Source organism: Zootoca vivipara, chromosome Z1 (assembly GCF_965207765.1).
Source record: "Zootoca vivipara chromosome Z1, rZooViv2.hap1.1, whole genome shotgun sequence".
In the NCBI taxonomy this organism is placed as follows: Eukaryota; Metazoa; Chordata; class Lepidosauria; order Squamata; family Lacertidae; genus Zootoca; species Zootoca vivipara.
Genome location: NC_142583.1, coordinates 68,062,328 through 68,084,808, shown reverse-complemented (window position 1 = coordinate 68,084,808; position 22,481 = coordinate 68,062,328). Strand labels below are relative to the sequence as shown.

At 45.2% G+C, this 22,481-nt stretch overlaps 1 protein-coding gene across 4 annotated transcripts in view; it reads left to right on the top strand.

The window, feature by feature from the left end:
- CTNNA2 (catenin alpha 2) overlaps window positions 1-22,481 on the top strand; it is a 512,597-nt gene that overhangs the window by 454,456 nt on the left and 35,660 nt on the right. For all 4 annotated transcript variants that reach the window (XM_035103046.3, XM_088660663.1, XM_035103044.3 and 1 more), the window contains 4 exons: window positions 2,627-2,778; window positions 10,812-10,925; window positions 16,864-17,045; window positions 19,060-19,165. In XM_035103046.3, coding sequence (XP_034958937.1) covers window positions 2,627-2,778; window positions 10,812-10,925; window positions 16,864-17,045; window positions 19,060-19,165 — 554 coding nt within the window. The remainder of the gene's footprint in view (window positions 1-2,626; window positions 2,779-10,811; window positions 10,926-16,863; window positions 17,046-19,059; window positions 19,166-22,481) is intronic.

Sequence of the window (22,481 nt, the reverse complement as noted above, 5' to 3'; positions counted from 1 at the left end):
CGGCATTTCCGTGTGCTGCTCTGGTTCACCAGAAGTGGCTTAGTCATGCTGGCCACATGACCCGGAAGCTGTACGCCAGCTCCCTAGGCTAGTAAAGCGAGATGAGCGCCGCAACCCCAGAGTCATCCGCTACTGGACCCTAATGGCCAGGGGTCCCTTTACCTTTTACAACAGATGGACGAAAGGGGAAATCACAAAGGGGGAGTAGACACAAGTAGCCAACATTCCAGGGGGTTGGACTAGATGACCATTGGGCTTCCTTCCACCCCTACATTTCCATGATTCTATTAAAACTGTACCAGCTGCAGGCAAGTACAGGAATTTGTAAAAGTATGCCGGCCTCTCACCGCCGCTCTTTTAGGTAGCCCTCTTCCAAAATGGCAGGTGTCGACACGCTGAGCACACAGACTAAGAAGGCAGCGCTCGGAAAGATGTGCCCACTGAGCCATTATAAAGTATGTCAGCAGAGAGAGGAAGGCTGGCAAAATTAATTTCATTTTGGATAGATTAAGTCCTGTAGCAGGCTTTACTCCAGTGAGTCATGTTCGGAGCATAACATTTAATGTAAGAGCTGCTCCTGCCAAACTGTGCACAAAGCAAGTGTCTTGAATCATGCAAAGAGCTCAGTAATGTGAAAGGAGGGGGTTCAAAGTTGCTGCCACTTTGTTCTTCCAAGCATAAAGGAACAGCACCCTGCCCCCAAACAACCGTATTGTCTTTTAAAGAATGGAAAGTGTGCTTCGGGGGTATTTTTTCACTCCAAAAAACAATAATTGAATACACATTATCATCACTTCTAAATATGTTAGCACCATAACCTGATCATTAAGATAATGCGACTTTTGAAAAGCATTTATTAAAGAGCATATCAGGGGAGGTGGGAGAGGTTCATTATGTAGGCCGCTCAGCTGCCAGCTCGGCCTGTAAAGTCTTTATACCAGCATCATTCTCATCACGGATTTCGGGATTTTAAAAATCCCCTTTCTATTGCATCCTGCACAACTTAAGTTTCCGGGGGGAAGGGGAGGTGGGCAAAAGAAGTTGGACGAATTAAGAAACAGGAGAATGTAGAGGGAACCTGGGTGCATCTCAGAAAAAGAAGGGCGTGGTTCAGGAGAGTCTCTGTGCAGTCAGTGTAGACAACACTGGACTGCATTGGTCCCCGTCCCCCCACAGAGTATACTAATGCTGGACATCAGCCCTGTGCGCAAACAAGTTCTTGTCCTTACGATCCCCTTTTTCACAGGATTGTTCATCGCTATTAGCATTTCTGTGCAAGTCAGCAGAGAAGTCTTCTAAGATTTGTGTGTGTGTGTTTTCCAGCTATGAAAAAGCCAGAGCAAGGGTATATATTGCTGAAATAAATATTGAATGCGACCATTATGCATATATTCATAAACTATGTATGCACGCCCCAACCATTAATACTGGGAACTGCTCACGGATAACCATTAGCATCTTTCATGCTCTACACACTGCTGGAAATAAGAAACTGGTGGGTCTTCCGTGTACTTCGAGGTATCTCGTGCATCAGGGTTCAGCGTTGTAAGGAACAACCGTCGTCCTTGTTCATGGCGAGCTACACTGTGGTTTGTTAGTTAAAATGAGAGCGGGCAGAAGGTTTCTTGGCTCATTTTGTCACAAATTAAGACTACTGTGTTCTGTAAGTTCAAATTGTCATTTTACAGGCATGATATGGAGTAGCCAAGGTGACTATTGCTCAGTTCAAAAAAAACAGCCGCTGGCCTGCCTACCTGCACTTTTGGCTTGACATGGTTTGTGACAGTGTTCAGTAAATTGCTTTTCTTTTCTTTTTACATGGCATAGACGTTGACAAACAGAAAACTGTAGCAGAGGTAGCAATATTAGTACGGTATTACTATTATCCACCACCACATTACATACCTTTTAACTTAACTTATTTAATTTTCGATGATAAAATTATGAACTTCTACAGGCTGCACTGATCCAGTCTAAACTAAAACAGCCACTCCCCACAACAGACATATGAGGCAAGTTAGGCTGAGAGGCAATAACTGACCCAAGGTCACCCAGGGAACTTCAGGACCAAGTGGGGATTTGAACCTTGGTCTGCCAGGTCCTAGTCTGACACTCTAATCACTACACTGTCTCCCTGAGTCAAGCCCTTCTACTTACTTGGCATCTCTATGTCATTTTAAGGTTCTCAAAACACTTTGCACGCATTATGTCAACATCCGTGACAACAACCTTGACAGGGATAACAGGATTAACACCCCCATATTACAGATTGGAGTAGTGAGGGTGAGAGAACAGTCTCACTTGACTTACAGGAGTTGTAGCTGTTTGGGACCATTTTTTTTTTTTTTTGACTTGAAGCCACACCATCATAAGCTTGCAAGTTCTTTGCCACGTAGACTCTGTGTTGATAAAAAAAGAGGTTGTTTCATTCCCCTCAGAGAACCACACACCTCTCCCCTGTTGGTGTAAAACTCTTCGGCAAAGTTCTCTGTTTCCTGATTTCTGCGGCAGCCGCTAATTCCGGGCCTGCTGGAAAGTATTGAAGCCCAAGGGCAAGGAAGGGAGGGGTGCGGAATACATGAAAGGCAGCCCGTGTTCTCACAGCTTTTCATTTGGTTTAATCTAGTTATGCCACGTTTTGCCGAACAAGTTGAAGTCGCCATTGAAGCCCTGAGTGCGAACGTCCCACAGCCGTTTGAAGAGAACGAGTTCATAGACGCCTCCCGCTTGGTTTATGATGGAGTTCGCGACATAAGGAAAGCTGTTCTGATGATAAGGGTATGTAAAGCTCCCAGGGAAATGAAGTGGCTTGGACCTAGAGGGGACGTATCATGGCAGGCGGAAGGGATATGAGAACAATTTGGCATTCACGTGGTGCTGTCATCTGTGAGGTTCGTTGGGCACCAGAATAAACGTGGAGCAGAGATGGCAGATTAAGTTTGTGTGTGAAATCTCTCTCACTAAATAAAGAAAAAGGTCTAGTTCTTTTGATTCTTGCATTTGTGTTTCTTCTTCCATCGCAGCTGTGTTTTCTCTTACAACAACCCTGTGAGGAAGATCAAGATGAGAGGGAATATCTTAAACCAGGAGCCTTATGACGAGATGCTCCCATTTGTGGACTGTTTGGCTCATCCCAACTTCCCTTTGCACTGTGCCTTCCAGACCTACGTCTTTACTTTAAAGCTCCATGTCTAAGCATTGGGGTATTTATTTATTTTTTGTCCCAGAGCTTTCCCTGAGAAAGCCCATGTTTTATCGCTGAATCGGAGCAAACGGTAATCTATGGTAGACCTAACTGCCATTTCTTCTGATTCAACGGTGAATGGCAGGTTTTCCCGGGAAAACGACAGGACAAAAACAGTAAGGCTTAGACACAGAGCTTTAAAGTCCAGGTCTGTGCTGAGTTATGGGACCTGGCAATGAAAGATTCTTCCTGGGTGAATATAGGTGTAGTTGACAGCTTTCTGGCTTATTTCTAACCATATTGTCTTACAAATAATACTCACAGCCACTCCGATGATGATATTGCTGCTACAGCTCTTAGTTAAATCTCTTATTCTTTTATGGTGTTTTATTCCGCTGGACCTGTATTTTAAGTATTGTATATTCAATTAGTATATTGACTGTTAAAACCCCATATCAATCGTTTTTATTGTTTATGTAGAGAATTATGCAGAATTTCTGTTTTGATATGCTGGCTGTTTGTCGTAATAAACATTGACTGACTGATACTCACAGCCATGCAATTGTATCTTATCAGATTTGCTCAAACACATCAGGCCCATTCTAAATGTTGGTCGTGACAGGGACCCTTTTATTTACCCGTGAACAAAATTATACCAGCAAAGTATGTAGATAGGAGACAGATTTGAGGGGGGGGGCTGGAAATGGTGAATCTACAGTTTATCCATCATCAAATTTATTATTTATTTATTTATTTGCTTGCTTGCTTGCTTGTTCATTTATATCCCGTCTCCCTCCCCCCCCCAACTGGGACTCAAAGTGGCTTACACAAATTAAAACAACCCAAATAAAATACAAAAAGCTAAAAGCATATCATAGAATCAGAGGAGGAGGAGAGCCAGTCTAGTCTAAATAATAATCAGCATTTGAAGGCCAAACATGTGCAACACTCCCCCCCCCCTTTTATGCACATACCCTTCTTTGGCGTAGAAATTGCACATTTCAATATCTGCTTTTACTATAGTTCAATTGTGTAATGAAGATTAGAACCAATTGTGTCAGTTTGATGTACGTATGCAGCTCAGGGTATGAGATAGGTGTTATTAATATCTAAATGAATAAATAAATTAACTTGCTGCTTCACTGAACCTCCACAGGGATGGTTTTCAGCGCCTGTTCAAGTAAGGAAACTGTCATTTCAACGTTGAGTAACCAGTTGATTTGATTTTATCAGGCATTCCTTTTCCCTCTCCTCAATAAACGATAAACAGCGTAATAAGTGAGGGAAGGGTTTTGCATGTGGCCTTCTAATGTTGGCCTTACCAGCTTGATAAAAATCCTGAGCGCTCCTTCGAAGCCAAAGCAAGGAATGGGGAACTGGGCCCGATGGGTGGGATCCTTATCTCTGCAGGTCACATTTGAAGGTGGGTAGGGTTGCCTGCCTGCCTGATGTCACAATGTCAGGAGCCCCATTTTCACCCTTCCGGTGCTTTGAGACCCCAGCTATGAGCTTAGAGCAGGGGGAGACAACCTGCTGCTCTTCAGATGTTGTCAGACTTACAACTTCCATCATTCCTGACCCCTGACCAGGCTGCCTGGGGTTAATGGGAGCTACAGTCCAACAACCTCTGGATGGCCCTGTGTTGACTATCCCTCACAGGTAATATGGTTGTGTGTGCCTCTTATACTTCTATATCCCATGGTTTAAAGTTTCAGAGAATGGGGCATACACAATTTGGAGCCACTAAACTGGCGCTCAGATCTAATATGAAGATATAGAGACATAGATATAGATAAAGACACAGGGCCGGCCCTCTCATGAGGAAGATGAGGCGACCGCCTCGGGCAGCAGGCTCCACAAGGGCAGAAGAGCTGCTGCAGTGGCACCAACAGCTGTGGCACACTCTTTGGAGGCTGGCTTTGCCCCCTCCTTGGCGGCCCCTGGCCGCATGCCACTGGTACAGTGGCCTCTTGGCTAATAGGGGGCACTGCTGGTATTCTCCCACCCTTGTTTCCAATGCAGATCTTTATTCCCCCTTTGTTCCTGATGAAGATCTTGACTCGCCCCTTCTTCCCAGGTGGGAAGAGCACCATTTTGTGGTTCGCCTCAGGTGCCAAAATGTCTTGGGCAGCTCTTTACATACATTGTTGTTGTTGTTTAGTCGTTTAGTCGTGTCCGACTCTTCGTGACCCCATGGACCATAGCACGCCAGGCACTCCTGTCTTGCACTGCCTCCCGCAGTTTGGTCAAACTCATGTTCGTAGCTTCGAGAACACTGTCCAACCATCTTGTCCTCTGACGTCCCCTTCTCCTAGTGCCCTCAATCTTTCCCAACATCAGGGTCTTTTCCAAGGATTCTTCTCTTCTCATGAGGTGGCCAAAGTATTGGAGCCTCAGCTTCACGATCTGTCCTTCCAGGGAGCACTCAGGGCTGATTTCCTTAAGAATGGATAGGTTTGATCTTCTTGCAGTCCATGGGACTCTCAAGAGTCTCCTCCAGCACCATACATATAGATACTTAAATAGATACAAATGCTCAGATAGGAACATAGATATATTGTGAGCTATTCGTTCAGGCACTGTAAGTCTCATGTTTCCCTCTCGTTGTGCCTCTTTAGGCTTTTTCTGAAAACCTGCACATTGAAATGATTTGTAATCTCATCAGGCTGTCTGTCAGAGGCATTCATTGTCCCGCAGCAATTGTTCAGGGTACACATCATGGAACAAAGAAAATTATCTGAGATATTTGTCTCATGGCACGTAGGAAATAAAGCCTCTTTATTAAAAAAAAAAAATAGATGAAAGGTTTTCCCTCCCCGCAACTTTAATAAATGCCTTGCCTCCGTTTTGCTACATTTCAATGATCTGTGGAAGTGAATCGGAAGAGTAAAGAAATAATAATATTCTCTTACGGGGCTTGGGAATCCGTTCCCTACTGAACATTGCAGGGTGAAAGAGAGAAATACTTCCAATGTCATACATTTAGTTGGTAGATTTCAGCTGCTGAATTTGAAATGGAAAGTTATAGGCTAGCTGAAAGGCTCCTTCCATCACTCCATAGGCATCCTGGTACATATTCTTTTGTCACACTAACTCTTGGTGTTTCCCCTGGATGTTGTTATAATGAAACCCACTAGAAAAAAGCTCAAGACTACACACACGCACAGAGAGAGAAAGAGAATTTTCTCCACTCCTTTGTCTCATTTTTCAATTGTCCGAAAGTCAAGCGATGTGTTGGATGACTCGCCTGCTGTCCCCCGGCAATGCTTTTCTGTTTCTTAGATTTGATCACTGAAACTCAGGGAGCGCAATCCATTTGAACAGAGTGACATGGACTCCGAACGGTGTGTGTGTGTGTGTGTTTTAGCACACCTTTCATCATGCTTCCTTTCTTGAGCAGAATCCTGCACAGTTTTTTTTTATAGCATGCAGTCAAGACGGCTGGAGACTTTTCAGCTTAGGCCACTGGAGCAGGCTGCTTTCTACTAAGTCTGATCTATGGTCCTTCCAGCTCAGTATTCTATGCACAGATTGGCAGTGGCTCCCTGGGGTTCCAGGCAGGGGTATCTCACAGCCCTACCTGAAGATGCTGGAGATTGAACTTGAGAGCTTCTGTACGGAAGGCAGATGCTCTACTACTGAGCTACGGCCCTTCTCTACTGCTTCCCAATCCACTCCAGTAAAGCCAGAATGGATGTGGAAGAACCAAGAACATGCAGAAAGAGCCACTCTAGCATCAGCCTCATGTCACTTTTTTGATGCTCGTCACATGATGCTGCTCATGTAAATTGTTCTCTCCTAAATGCTTCCTTCATTCATAATGAGAGCACAACTGGTTCACTTAAAGGTCCACTGGAGCACCATCAAAGAACACATTGTAGCTTCAGATGCTGCAGCCCAAGGCTGCAGACGGGATGCTGGCAGTAGTGCGAGTGACAGCATGCCCACTTGATCCCTGCCCATCCCGGCTGATAAAAATCTATTAGGAGATGACTGACTGGGTGGGTCCAGGAGGTGGTTAATGCCCCAATAGGGGATGGAGTTATGATGTAAGAGGCGATGGTGTGGCACCTCTTGAAGAAGCCCTCCCTGGATCCAGAGGTTTTAGAAAACTCTTGTCCAGTCTATCATATTCCGTTCCAAGGTGATTGAGGGGATGGAGCAAGCCAGCTGCAGGTAAGCTTGGAGGAAGCAGACTATCTAAATCCATTCTAGTCAGGTTCAGGACTGGATTTTGCACCAAAACAGTCTTGGCTGCCTTGATGGATGTCCTTTATTGGGAGAGAGACAGCGGGAGTCCGACCCTGTTGGTTCTCCTTGACCTCTCAGTGTCTGTCAACCATAGTCTCCTACTAGGAGCTACTCGTTGAGATGGGAGTTGGGGGTAAAGTATTACAGTGGTTCTCTTCCTGTCTGCTGGATCACTATCAGAAAGCAATGCTAGGATACAGGCGCTTGCCCCTTCATTTTTTAGTTTTGGGGTCCCACAGCTGTCCATTCAGTCTCCTAAACTATTCAACATTATATGAGACCATTGGGAGCCGTTGCTGGAGGATTTGGAGAACAGCACCATCACTATGCTAATGACAACCACTTCAGTATCTCCATTCCATCTCAACCAGGAGACGATATGCAAGTGGAAGGAATGATGGGTTGGACGTGGGCCAATAAACTGAGCTGAATCCTGATAAGACAGAGATGTTGTGGGTGAGTTCTCTGTGGGTCTAGGAATTAGGTGTACAGCCTGTTCTCAGAGGGGTCACACTTCCCCTGAAGGAACAGGTTTGTCTTCTGGGAGTGATCCTGGCTTCCAACTTGTCTCTGGAGTTTCAGATGGCTTCTGCAGCCAGGAGTGCTTATGGCATTCATCTCAAAGCAGCATCAGGCCAAGCTTTCCCAGTCCAAATAGGCCTGAACCCAGGCAAGCAACCGTTTTGAAGAAAGCAACTCTTGTAGTAGCTTTCAGTCGGCAAATCGTGTTTTACTTATAGGCTCTCAAGGCCTAAGCCCCCAGTGTGCATTTTGAACCAAGGACTTGTTGGTGCCTGTGAAAAGGAAAGTAGGAAGTGCAGAAAGATCAGCCAGAATTTTAAAAAGATTAAGTCCTTAATAGGCCAGGGAAAGGCCCAATCCTTACAGTAGCTTCCAGGTCAGACTTGCCTCCTAATATAAATTTCATTGCTAATGACCAGATGCTCTGTTGCTAGTTAACATTCCACATCTATCCATTGTGAAATGCTCACTCTGGCTCTCTATCTTAGTAAACTTTGCAGAAACGGTTGGTACAAATTAAACATTCAAATCAACATGGTATTTTGGGGGAGGATCATTTTTTGATATTCAAACCCCACCCACCCCCATAAATGAGCCCACAGAATGCCAATGAAAATGTGCCATAAGCAGAGCATAGGAGTCTGTTAAGGCGTACTGTTCCTGGATTGCACCAGAAGCCTGTAGCAAGAGAGCCTATCCATATTCGCGTTGGCATTATCAGGGTGCAAAAAAGAAAGTTTAGCCCCTCCTGCAAAAAATAAATAAATTACCCAATCACCCCAATATTTCTTGTTTCATTCCTGTTCGTGGTCCTTCTGAGTATGTTTCTCACACTGAACATGCTGGGGAAGCAGACCCCAGCAGGGCTGGATCCTCCTCTCACCAGCTGGTGGGCAGAAAATTCAATCCTGCTGGTTGTGGGGGTCCCTTAGTCACTACATGACGCAAGTTCATCCCATGAATTTCCAACAAGCCAGAATCCTTCGAATTTGTGACCTGGCAGAGCCTGGTAGAGGCCTGAGGGAGGTTGTCTGTCATTGTTAATTGTTGTTTGGTTGCGACAGGGGTGACAAACAGAGGCTTCTCCCCGGCTGTCCCTGTACTACAGGCAATCAATGTTGCTTGTGCCTGCAGAAGACAACCATGGAAAAGTGCGGGAGCATTGCAGCAGTGTCAGGGGTGCACTATTTATTTGAATCATGCAGGCCTTTGGTCTCCAGCAGTCACTGTTGGACCCGCTCCTCCCAAGGTACAGGGGCGCAGCCTGCCTCCATAGGGAGAGGGATCAATGAGTATGTTTCAAATAAGAGAGAATGACTCTCCTCTCCTCTTCTTGCTACGATAAGGTTACCTTGACTGTTTTCTTCTTATGTGTGCAGAACTCCTGCTGATTTCATGTGGGAGTTAAAGGGAGATCAGCAAGAATAGCAGAGCACAGTCTCGGGTTGGGGGAAAGGGGTGTTTGTCCTCTCGTGCACTTTGAAAACAGCATAAAGCTATCTTAGCAATCCAGAGAGCTTCCTGGCTTTTATTTTTTGGCCCCGATATCCTGTGGCTTGACATGCCTTGACACCTCATACACACCCCACCAGGCACCATGAAAGAAATGCCATTGCCTTATTCTATCTTGCCAGGGCACATCTCGCTCTTTAAGGCAGAGGGCATCTGCAGCCCTGAAACCCTAAAATGTTCTATGGTGTGTGGAGGAGGGAAAACTTGACAAGAACATCGACTTGACATCGTTCAACCTGGACACTGAGGTCCAGCTCCGAGGGCCCTCTGTCAGTTACCTCCCTGCGAGAAGCGAAGTTACAGGGAACCAAGCAGAGGGCCTTCTCGGTAGTGGCACCCGCCCTGTGGAACGCCCTCCCATCAGATGTCAAAGAAATAAACAGCTATCTGACATTTAGAAGACATCTGATGGCAGCCCTGTTTAGGGAAGCTTTTAATGACTGGTGTTTTTATGTATTTTAAATCTTTTGTTGGAAGCTGCCCAGAGTGGCTGGTGAAACCCAGCCAGGCAGGGAATGAATGAACGAATGAATAAATAATCAACCCAAGAAGGATTCCCATTTCCTTCACCTGTACTGACCTGGGGGTGTTGCGCATCTTGTGTGCCACTTCCTGCTGCAGAGTCCCTTGCATCACCATAGAATAATAGAATTGCAGAGTTGGAAGGGACCTCAAAAGTTATCTAGTTCAACCCCTTGCAATGCAGGAATCTCAGCTAAAGCACCCATGCCGGATGGACATCTAACCTCTGCTTAAAAACCTCCAATGAATTCCACAATCTCCTGGGGGAGTCTGTTCCACTGTCGAACAGCTCTTGATCTGCCTAGTAAAATAAATGGACAAATTACATTTCAGAATGTCTCCAGTTTAAATTTCTCTTTTCTTTTCAAGTTCCTAGCTCAAGGTGCCTCCCTAATCTCTTGAAAGATTTTTGCAATCAGTTTGGTGTGATAATTTTATTGGGTCTTCCTTTTCCAGAGACCAAAAACAATTATTTTGAAATATCATGTTGGGGGGGGGGCAGGTCCAGTGGGTGTTAGTCTGCAAAATGTATGTTCACCCCATTAAGAGAAAATCATAGCAAGGTGATGAGGAATGCCAGTTGTAAATGAACAGGGTTAGAACAGCTTCATTTTCTTTTCTTTCTTTCTTTCTTTCTTTCTTGGACAATTCAATTTGGGGTTCTGCCTGCCTTTGCAGACAAGTTAATTTAAAATAAGGAGGGGGGGCAGTGTTCTTTGGGCAGGTAGTTGATGAAATAGAGTTTTCGTTGGTTAGGGTTTGTTGATATCCTTTGTAAGCCTGCCAGCTCTTCTCTTTCTTGCTCTATTTTTAAATCCAGACTCCCGAAGAGCTAGAGGATGATTCTGACTTTGAGCAGGAAGATTACGATGTTCGCAGCCGGACGAGTGTTCAGACTGAAGACGATCAGCTTATCGCCGGCCAGAGTGCAAGGGTGAGTGTAAAATCTGTGCAACCCATTAACACAGCTTCAGATTCCTCAGAGAACGTGTGCTACCGTAAGTCTTAACGTGACTGCAGACAGCGGAGTTTCAGTTTGGGTTCCCTAGCATCTGCAATTATTTATGACACAGGCATTCTGTTCACTCGAGAAGTTTATTGGAAAAGAAAAGTTTCACAGAGCTTACACGATGCTTATTTCCCCCATGATGAAGGTTTACACCAGGAACGAAGGAATCTCACTTCCAACACTGAATGAAGCGCAGCTGTTCAGAGTGCCAAGATTTCCTATAACCTTAGAGCAAGTTTCTTGATCTCATGGAGAAAAAAGTCACAGAGCTGTCATATGTTTGCTGTCTGTCGTGACCACACCAGATCTTCTTGGGCTATATTTGGCACATTTCAATGTTTTATTTATTTTCAGGGGCAAATGTGTGTGTGGTGGGGGGAGAGCTTTACAGTGATAGTGTGCCACTACTTCACATCCTTTATACTGCTGGAAGGTTGAAATTGATCACAGGTTTCCATTGCATGTTGCATATATAAGATCAGAAGAAAAACCCTGCTACCTGGGTGAGTCAAAAGCTCCATCTAGTCCTGTTCTCACAGCAGCCAATCAGGTGCATGCAGGGAAGCCCACAAACAGGAAGAAAGCACAATATCTCTCTCCCCAGTCATGGCCCCCAGGGAATACTGCCTCCAACACTTGCACACATGTCATAGGAGGATGACTTTGGAGGCGGGGGGATGCCAGGGGCTGGGCTGAGGAGGAGGAATGGTGGAGACTGCCTCCCCATCCTGACCCTTCCAGGGAGGAGGAAGAGGAAGACACTATAGATTTACAACAATGGTTTGTGGGAGATCACACATCAGAGGCAGATGAGGGGGAAAGCTGGGAAATAATGGGAGAGGAGGAGCAGGCAGAGCCGGAGCAGCAGCTGGCTAACATGTTCTCGCTAGAAAGCATTCCAGACCCTACATCTCCCAGAACCCGGCAAGCCTTGAAAGTAGGAGAGCAAAGAGCTCAAAGACAGAGGGCATGTAGCAGCACCCATAGAGGAGGTGATGATGATAACAAATGAAGAAGTGGGAGAAACCAGGGGCAGTGTGGATATTCACTCAGGACAACGCCATTATCCAAGAGGCTGGGTTCTCTGGCCTCTCTCTGTAAAGTCTGAAATGAAAAAAGGACTGTACAAAACTTTCCCTTGTCTTTATACTTTCCTGGGCAACCAGCCGGTAGCTGCAGACAGCAACTTGACACATGTGCACTTGTCACACACGGTGAAGTATGCACTGGCGGAGGGAGAAGAGTGGGGGGGGGAGCGCACCACCCCCGGCAGCGCAATCCTGGTAGGGTGCCATCGCAGCTGCCCCCCGCCCATGCTGAGCGCCCCGCCCCGCCTGTTCTCCGCCTGCTCCCCGGTGCCGGAGCATGAAGCTCCGCCACTGGAAGTATGTGTGGGTGTTTTTTACCTAGAGGTAGAAGATCTACAGTTGAAATGAGATGCCCCGATTCTGCCCTTCACTGTGTTTCTTTGGAATGCGCGGCAGCTGTGAGCAGGCAGGAAATGAAAATTTTAAAAACCACTGAGGACACAGAGTGTGTGCCACACTCTGCAAAGTTGTCTATTAGTCATGGTTTCCGGTCTGTTAATTTGTCTTGGAGAACTGTTGCACGTTGCTGAGTCGTCTCTGCAAATCTAATTGCAGCGGAAGATGCTCGTTACTGAATCAGGGCAATTCTACCAGGGTAATTGTTTCATGATAAAGTGAAGATGCTGTCCCAGGTGACCTTAACTTATGCAAGGAGACTGCCGATTAAGTTGACAAGTGACCCTGGCAGACGGAGATGCTTGAAAAGTGAGGCTCTTGAACCCTCAGGGTATTTCCACTCCTGGATTAATGGTTTACCTTTTGCTAAGTAGCCTGCAACAGCTGAGATAAGAAACTGGTGTAATTCTAGGCCAGAATCCAGAGGCAGGCGCTATCCAGAAGTATGAAAATGCAGCTCCGTTGATGGGTTTTTCCATCGTTAGTTCTGCTTACTGCTTCCAAAAGAGAAAATTAGGAGAGATATAATATCAAGAGGAAGGGTTACTACAAGGCAAGATATTTGATTGCGTCTGTTGTGCTAATTCCCTTGCTTGCCAACCAAAAAAAACCACTTGCTGATTATTTGAATCGCTGAAGATTTCTCAAAAAGTGTTACCCCATCCCTATCACCTGAACCAGAGCCTATCCGCAACCTTACAAGTTGTGACGATTTGGTACGCGGCAGGCAAAACCCAAGTGGCACCAGCCGATCAGCCAAGTGGGGAAAATTCCTGCCGTGCCCCTGTCCCAACGACAGGCAACACGCGACTTCATAGCAAGGTCAAGTGTGCAAGCCCTAAATATAGGGAGAGGTGGACGGGTGTTCCGATGCACTGACCAAGAGAGAAAGCTCGGGGTCATGTGCATTGGCATATATAGGTCCCTTGATCCATTTGGCTAGCGTCCCATTGGTCAGATTAAGCCCAGCAACAAGGGACCTACCAATCGGGTGTTGTGGCTATCCAATCATACCCACCCACAACACAAGGGTTCGGTCCCTCTTTGAGGGAGGGCACGATAAACAACCCAAGTTAAAGGGAAAATATATACACATATATGGGTATTAACTTTTATTATCAAACATGCTGATAAGTTACGCAATAGGTTTATTTAAGTATTTCTTCAGTTTCAATAAACTATGCTACTTTTACTATTCAAAGGGGAAGACAAGGAAAACCCCAAACCAGGCATCCCCAAACTTCGGCCCTCCACATGTTTTGGACTACGATTCCCATCTTCCCCGACCACTGGTCCTGTTAGCTAGGGATCATGGGAGTTGCAGACCAAAACATCTGGAGGGCCGCAGTTTGGGGATGCCTGCCCTAAACTATCAAAACTTCCTTCCCAGCCTCAGGTTTATTTATTTATTTTAAAAAATAAAGAAATGAAATGGGAGACTCCCAAGATGAAGGACTCTTCACCATAAACTAATACCTTCATGTTTGTGCAGAGCTGTTGTACAGCACATGCAGAAGTGTCCTTGGGTGATGTAAAGCTGGAGGCTACTTGTGGCTATAATACCACTGCACAGAATATGTTAGCCTTTTAATAGCTCAGTGCTTTATCTTTGATTAGAAATATATAAAACAGAATATGCATGCCTTGCTGCAGCTCCTACAGGGGAAAAAAAGGACTTTTCTTTCTCCTTCTAAGGAAAAAGCGCTTTAAAAAGAGGCACAAGGATGTCAAGGTTAGTGTGCCAGCTAAGTCGGGAACAACGCCACATATCAGTAACAGAAGGGGTTCTGCAAGTCTGTACATGTACACACATCCAGGTATTTATCATCTTGCAATACGGAAGAGCATCACACACATAAAAGAAGCTCATTTTTTTCCCTTTCAGATACAGAGTGGGGGCTCAATTTCTTTACCGTTTTTTCTTTTAATGGTAGAAGCTTTTGCACGCTAACATTTCAGACTGCTGAGTTACATTGATAAGGCCTAATTAAAACTCAGGCATAGAATTCTAATTTGATTAACTTGCCAATTTTCTCCATTTTTTTTAATCTCCTGCTTCTATATAACCTTTTTTAATCCTGGTTTCGGAAAAGGTCAATTATGAATTTTTTAAAAGCCAAGAGCACTTTAAGAATACGTAGAGGGAGACTACAGCTGATTGGAAGTGACATAAACAAGAAAAACTGTAATGACACTTAAATATATGTCACACCCCATTAAATGTGCAACGCAACTTGGTAGAACCCCTGGAGCCAAACAGTATCTCAGCCTGGAAATCATTGCTGAAAGTGCCTATTTGATCTTCAAAAGCAATTATTATAATTCTACTGTTCTGTGTTGCAACTTAGTTGCTGGTTTCTTTGGGAAGTTCGAGTAAGCTAGAATCCATCAGTCTAGGACCAGCATCATACCAGAGGCGATATATTTATTTGTTTGTTTCATAAAAATTATACACCTCTTGATTTTTTTTAAAAAACAAAAACCCTCAAAGCTGTTTACAAATGATAAAACGTAAAATCAAGAAGAAGGAAAAAATACACACAAATGTTAAAATACAGATTAAAATCAGCTCAGGTTTCTAAGCATCTGGGTAGGCTTGTCTAAACAGGAACATTTATAGGTAAAGGTAAAGGGACCCCTGACTGTTAGGTCTAGTCACGGACGACTCTGGGGTTGCGGCGCTCATCTCGCTTTACTGGCCGAGGGAGCCAGCATACAGCTTCCAGGTAATGTGGCCAGCATGAGCTGGGACCCAACAATGGGAGCTCACTCCATCGCGGGGATTCGAACTGCCGACCTTCTGATCGGCAAGCACAAGGCTCAGTAGTTTAACCCACAGAGCCACCTGCATCCCATATGTTTTTAGCAGATACCAAAAAGAGTACAGCGGTACCTTGGTTTAAGAACAGCTTGGTTTATGAACAACTTGAATTAAGAACGCTGTAAACCCGGGAGTAAATGTTTTGGTTTGTGAACTTTGCCTTGGAAGCAGAACATGTTTCGCTTCCTGTTGAGTGTGTTCCATTTGTAAATTGAGTCCCCCACTGCTATGGCAAAGCATGCCTTGGTTTAAGAATAAGAATGGACTTCTGGAACGGATTAAGTTCGTAAACGAAGGTAGGCTACTGCTGTGCAGTGAAGGCACTCGTTTGATTTCAAAAGGAGTTTCAAAGGGTAGACACTACTACATTAAATGATAGAGTTCTTACAAATGTGGAACAGGTATTATGTGGCACCTGTCATAGCGCTAGTTCTGCTGATCAAAGCAGTTGAGTGGGAACTTGCAGAGTAAGACGATCTCATAGGTAAACTGGTCCCAAGCTTCTCGCCAAAGTCTGTTGCCTCTTCAGCATCGAACCATTCCTCCTCTCCTTGTCTGATCTGTCCTCACTGTCCCACCACCACTCCCCTGGCTCTGAGCCTTCCTCCTTCGGGGCTTCCCTAGGGGGTTCCCAAGAGGGTTGGTGCCTCCCAACATTCCTCTTCATCCAGCCGGTCCCTGACAATGGCTGGCAAGCAGAAAGTGAAATAGCTTCCTCCCGCCCTTGAATCTTCTGCTCTCTCTACAGCTGCTTTCCACAACTGAAGGAAACTCTCAGTTGGAAACGCATATGCAACTGCACACACAGTGTATATGCATTGCTCGGGCACACATACAAAGGAGCATCTCATGGGGTGGGGTAGAGCCACGTTGGGGAAATATCAGGGTTCAAGCCCAATGCCCTGAGCTGCCTGGAATGGAATCTAGAATCAGTAAAACATTTGTTTAAGCATTGCAAGGTCGGTGCAACATAACCTCAACCAGCAAGTGGTTGAGGGATGGCACACCAACTATGAAAACAGCAGAAAGATTTATATACTTAAAAGAAGGTGGGTCGCTGCTGCTTACCGAGAAGGGAGGAGGCCGTGGGGAGGTTGGTAAGAGCACTGGGTTGGCTCTGACACTGAATTAGTGCCACCATATCGTCCCCACCACTAAGCAGTGGTGATCCAGGAAGTTAGCACAGCGACCTCACCTGACAAGCCACTTCTGCACAGACACATGTTAACAAACTGTCTGTTTATCTCAGTATGAAACAACACAGCTGGCAATTTTGGAGCCAACCATATTTAATACTCTGCTGAGGTTTCTGGAGCCAATGTTTTAAGCCCAGAAGGTGAAATGCACAACCTGTAGGGTGTCTGAAACCATTGATTTACTCCTGGAAACAATACAAACTGCAGAAGCAGATTATCCCAGCCAGTCCTATGGAATTTACAAAATCGAGCTCTTATGAACTGGTTTCTCCAGTTATGTGCAAGTGACTGGAAGCATGTGTTCTTACGACGACTTCAGCTGTTCTTCTTCTTTTAATTGTGCTGTTTTTGCTTCAATCCAGGCTATCATGGCCCAGCTTCCCCAGGAGGAGAAGGCTAAAATAGCAGAGCAAGTAGAGATATTCCACCAAGAAAAGAGCAAACTGGATGCCGAAGTGGCCAAGTGGGACGACAGTGGCAACGATATCATTGTGCTGGCCAAGCAGATGTGTATGATCATGATGGAGATGACAGACTTCACTAGGTATGTATGATGGCTCAAACATGATGTCCTTCTTGTCTGCAGAAGGCATCAGGTTCAATCGCCAACAGAGCTGGGAATGTCTCCTGGCCTGAAAGCCCGAAAGCCTGAAGAGCTGCTGTTGTTCAGTGAGACAACAATGGCTTAGATGGACCAATGACCAATGACCTGACTCTGTATAAGGCAGCTTCCTATGTGGGTAATTGACGAGCAGTTTAGGGGAGCATGATTGGATCACCTGCACTGCATTTCTAGCCAAGCTGGTGCACTGCAACAAAGGCTTAAAATGGAAGATGTGTGGTGAGACGGGCACTGAATTTTGGCATTGAACAAAAGCCCAAGTCCGGCACTGATTTCAAATGAGGTATTTCCCTCACTTGAATACTTCTTTGAAACAAACAAACAAACAAACAAAATTAAAACCCCATCCACACAGAAAACATCCCTGTGAAAACAGGAAGCTGAATTAGATAGGCTTTTGTTCTGGTTCAGCAGGGCCTTTCTTATCACGGGGAAACAATAGATCCTTGCCTTCTCCCTTTAAAACTAGTTCATTGTTCAGGAAATATTATTTGCATGGGTGAGTGTTCAGTCATGTGGGGCCCCAACTTCTGCTTGAAGTAGTACAGCCCAACAAGAGATTTGTCACCTTAGAGAGTCTACCACCCAGACCACCTTGTGATGCCTTGAATGCTTCAAATAGAAAATGCCCAGGCAAAGGCAGCACAGAGGAGATTGTCTTATACTGAATCAGACCATTTGCTCCATCTAGTTCAGCGTTGTCAACTTCGATGGGCAGCAGCTCTCCAAGGTTTCATGCAGGGGTACATTCCCTGCCCTAGATGGAAGATCGAACCTGGAGCCTCCTGTATTCAGGGGCATAGGAAGGGGTGGGGGGTACGGTTTGCCCCGGGTGCCGTCCCTGAGGGAGTGACAAAATGGCACACTGTGGGAGGTGACACTTATCATGGGAGTGACGCGGTGGCTCAGGGGCCCGCACTGCCCAAAATGACAGTGTGGTGCTTGCGTCCGCCAGGCGGACTCCATGGGCAGCTCACCGCGGCGCCCTCAAGCAGTGCCCCTCTGGGTGGATCGCCACGGTGCCCCCGTGCACAGATCACCATGATGCCCCCGTGCGTGGCTCACCCTGCCAGCTGCGCCCCTGCCTGTATTCAAAGCAGATACTCCACTACTGAGCTAGGCCACCCTTCCCCCAAATGCATGGAACTGCATGAGGCAAGGCACCGCTTGTGCATGTAAGGAGAGCTTTTCTTGTTGTTCAGGCGTGTGTCTTAAGGAGGCTGGTTTTTCCTACCCATGTCCTGACTCTTCAGGAACACCTGGATTTTTGCACTCATTACTGTGATGAAGAATTCAACGAGCCCCAAGGCGGTGGGGTTATTCTCTGACATCTAGTTGCTATGAAGCAATTCCAGTTGTTGTGAAGCAGAAGGAGGAACTGCGAAAAAGTGACTCTAAAAACAAAGCTGCTCTTTTTCGCTGCTTACTCTTAAATATATGCATTAGTGGGTCATTCAAGCTTGCTGCAAATGTTGCTTCCCACCCCACGGAAACCCGTGTGCCCCATTTCTGCATTTTGAGTTTGCATTAAGCATAGCTCGGGGAATAGCAGAGGGGTTCTATTCCCCCCCTCTCTCATGAAAAAAGCTTTGCATTCCACTAGGGACACTGTCTTAATGAGCACTTAAAAATGCACATGCTATTAAACATAGTTCATGAGCTTAGAGGCGAAATCAAAGTGCTGCCAAAGCATTTTGGAGCATATGAGGGAATCCAGACGGCTTTTCCTTTATTTTTTCACTGCCGCTTCTCCTAATCAAGCTATGCTATAATAAGTAGTTGAAAGGTGATGTCGTTCTAAATTGGGAAGATGTTCATACTACAGCTCTTTTTTTTCTTTTTTGAAGGTTTTTAAAAAACCTCTTATCCAGGATATTAACTCTATTTATTTCCATAATTTAATTAGATGGCACTGTAATTACCTTGCATTTTCCAGGGGTAAGGGACCATTAAAGAATACATCTGATGTCATTAATGCTGCCAAGAAGATTGCAGAAGCTGGCTCAAGAATGGACAAATTGGCCCGTGCTGTGGCTGATCAGGTAATTTCAATGAACAAATCCTCTTACAAATAAGTTTTTGAAAATATATGAGGAGAGCTCTCATGCTCAGGTGTTGCAGGCATCTGCTTGGCAACTGTGAGAACAGGAGGCTGGACTAGATGGAGCACTGGCCTGATCCAGCAGGCTTCCTGTTAGACTGTTACCATGATGCCCATGCTAGTGTGCCCCTGGTGTTGGCACGTTCAATGGATTGTATTTGGGTATCATAGAATTGTAGAGGTGGAAGGGACCCTGAGGATCATCTAGTCCAATGCAGGAATATGCAGCTGTCCCATATGGGGTTCGAACCTGCAACCTTGGCATTATCAGCACCTCGCTCTAACCAACTGAGCTATCCAGGCTCTCCATGATTTTCTCTTCTCCGACCTTCTGCCTTACCTGTTGGGCAGGCAGGACAGGAATAACTGTGAAAACTGGATTGTAATTGTCACAGTGGCCGATAATAATAAAAGTAACCAGCTGCTTAAGCATTTCCCAAAGTCATCTGGTTGGTCACTGTAAGAGCAGGATGCTGGACTAGATGGACAACTGGCCTGATCCAGCCAGGCTCTTGTTAACGTTCTTATGATCAGCAAACCCAACCCCACCAAACATTTTGCCTTGCCTTCATTGTATGCATCTGGAGTTGTGATAAGTGTGTTAAGCTTCACACAGAGCTACTTCCCCCTGCCTTATACCTTCCAGATGCTGTAGTCCAACATCCATCACTCCTGGCCATTGGTGCTGTTGGCTAAGACTTGTGAGAGTTGCAGTCCAGAAACATCTGGCAGGCTACAGGTTTCCCATCCCTGAAATTCCTATTAACTGGCATTCTTCAACCCTGCTGCCCTCCAGATGTTCTTGGTCTTGCAATCTCCATTCTCCTGGAAACTGTCCATGCAAACAGGAACATCTGGAGGGCATCACACTGGGAAAGGCTGGTGTAAAGAATGGGTTGCTTTATTCGGGGCTCCTGCCAGCAACTCTTTCCATGTCTCCTTCTCCCATTCCCGTAGTCATGGCAATGTTTTATATTTATTTTTGACCATGTTTTGAGAGACAGGGGTTTCTTTTAATAAAAAAATAGCCTGGTTGTCTGGAAGAAGCTACTTCAATGTACATCTGACAACTTAAGCACACTTTCATAAAGAGCCTTCACCTGGGGAGAACAACTGTGCCAACAAGAGCCTCAGAAGAAGACTCTCTCATGTACTCAGAAGGAAAGTGCTCTGTGTGTTACAAGGACAGCTTTTTATGGGGTGGTCAAAGTTCATAGAATACTATTCAACAGTGAACAACAGAGCATTATGTAATCACAATTTGTTGTGTTGTGCAATGTACTGTGTTCTGTATACACATGATGTGTATAGATCTTGGCCTTGATGAAGAGCGGTGCTTATAATTGGTTGGGGCAAATAAATATTTTGCAGTTATTCTTTCTGATATGGGGACAACCCTTCTTTGTTTTCTCAGAGCCGATCTCCTCTGCTCGCACAAAAAGGCATTTTGTTTGGTTAGTTCCAGAATGACTTAAAATAATGTGATGAAACCCAGTCTGTTTGCTAGCTAATGCCAGTGCCCCCCACTCCTGCTGCAAGAGAGCACCACCCATTTCTGAAAATGCCAGACCATTAAGTGCTGAACTCAAACCATTCCCAAAGTTTGAACCTGGCTGCTGCTGCTGCAGATAATGATGATGATGAACCAAGAATGGGGAAGTATAAAAAAGACAGGCTAACTACTTAAAAACAACTCTGGGTTTTTTAAAAAGACCAAATTATATATAACATGAATTTCCCACCACCAAAACTTTAAAGGCCCTTAATGATCAAACTGTATTGTAGAAGTTGGTGTACTTTAAAATTTTGTGTGTGATGGCCGATAAGCCAAAAAATGGGATTTACCAGAATTTCTGACATCTAAGTAATAGATTTTGAACAGGAACATTTATTATTTTCTTAACAACCCTTCACCAAAATGCCCCAGGGTCACAGCATATGAAAAGGCAATTATAATGGTAAAAAATATCCCCACCCATTATCCCAAAGTCAGAATACAAGGAGGGCACCAAAATCACTTCTTCAATTTTCAAAGAGCAGGGTAAAGAGATACATCTTTAGCAACTAATGGAAACAGTCAAGAAATGGTGCCAGATGCAACTGTGGGGAGTGAGTTCCACATCCCTGGGGCCATCACTGAGAAGGCCCCCTCAGAAGCTGCAGCCACCATACTTTCAAGATTGATGGAACCATCAGGAGGGCCTGGCAAGATATTTGGGGCCCAAATCTGGGCTCACCCTAGTGCCAGCACTCTGCACTACTATTGTGAAGTAAGTGAGTTGGGAGAGCTTGCAACAGCAATGGAGGTCTCATCATCAATGCCAAGATGCTCCTATAGGGCATCTATCACCATCCAGAGCTTCTTGCTGCAATCAGTCTAGTCTTCCAAGATGATGCCTCTGCCTCCTGATCTGCAATTGCAATTGTAAGTTTTAGGCAAATAGGAAATTTCCAGGCAAGACTTACAGAGAGTTCTCCTCGGTGCCCCAACATAAAGTACTCTAAAAACTTGATAGCTGGGGCTTACATGGTTCCACTCATCAGCTGATCATCTGGGCTTGCAGAGTGCTATGCAAAAATAGGTCATCTGATGTCACTGTGATGTCAGGTGATAGACAGGTGGGCAGTCCCACCCACCTGGGCGGCTTGGTCTGCAGGGGCTGGGGGGAGGTAAGAATTTAGCCTGCTAGATGAACCCATTTCCCTTCCCCAAGAGTTCTCTGAGAAAGCTCAGAGAAACTGACCTAATTACTGTGTTTCCCCCGAAAATAAGACACTGTCTTATATTTATTTTTCCTCAAGAAGATACACTATGGCTAATTTTCAGGGGATGACTTATTTTTTTATTACGCATCCAGCCTCGCCTCTTCCTTGGCGCCCTCCAGAACTGCACCTATCACTATGTCTTATTTTGGGGGGTATGGCTTATACAGTGGTGCCTCGCTAGACGAATTTAATTCGTTCCACGGGTCTTTTCTTATAACGAAAAATTCATCTAGCGAATCCCATAGGAATGCATTGAATTTTTTTTTTTTGCCCATAGGAACACATTAATTGAATTTGAATGCATTCCTATGGGAAACCGCGATTTGCTAGACAAATTTTTTGAAAAACGAATTCGTCTAGTGAGGCAACCTCCGCTCGAAAAATCCTTTCGTTAAGCGGAAATTTCGTTAAGCAGGGCATTCGTTAAGCGAGGCACCACTGTATTGCGCAAATGCTTAGAAATCCTGCTACGGCTTATTTTATGGGTATGT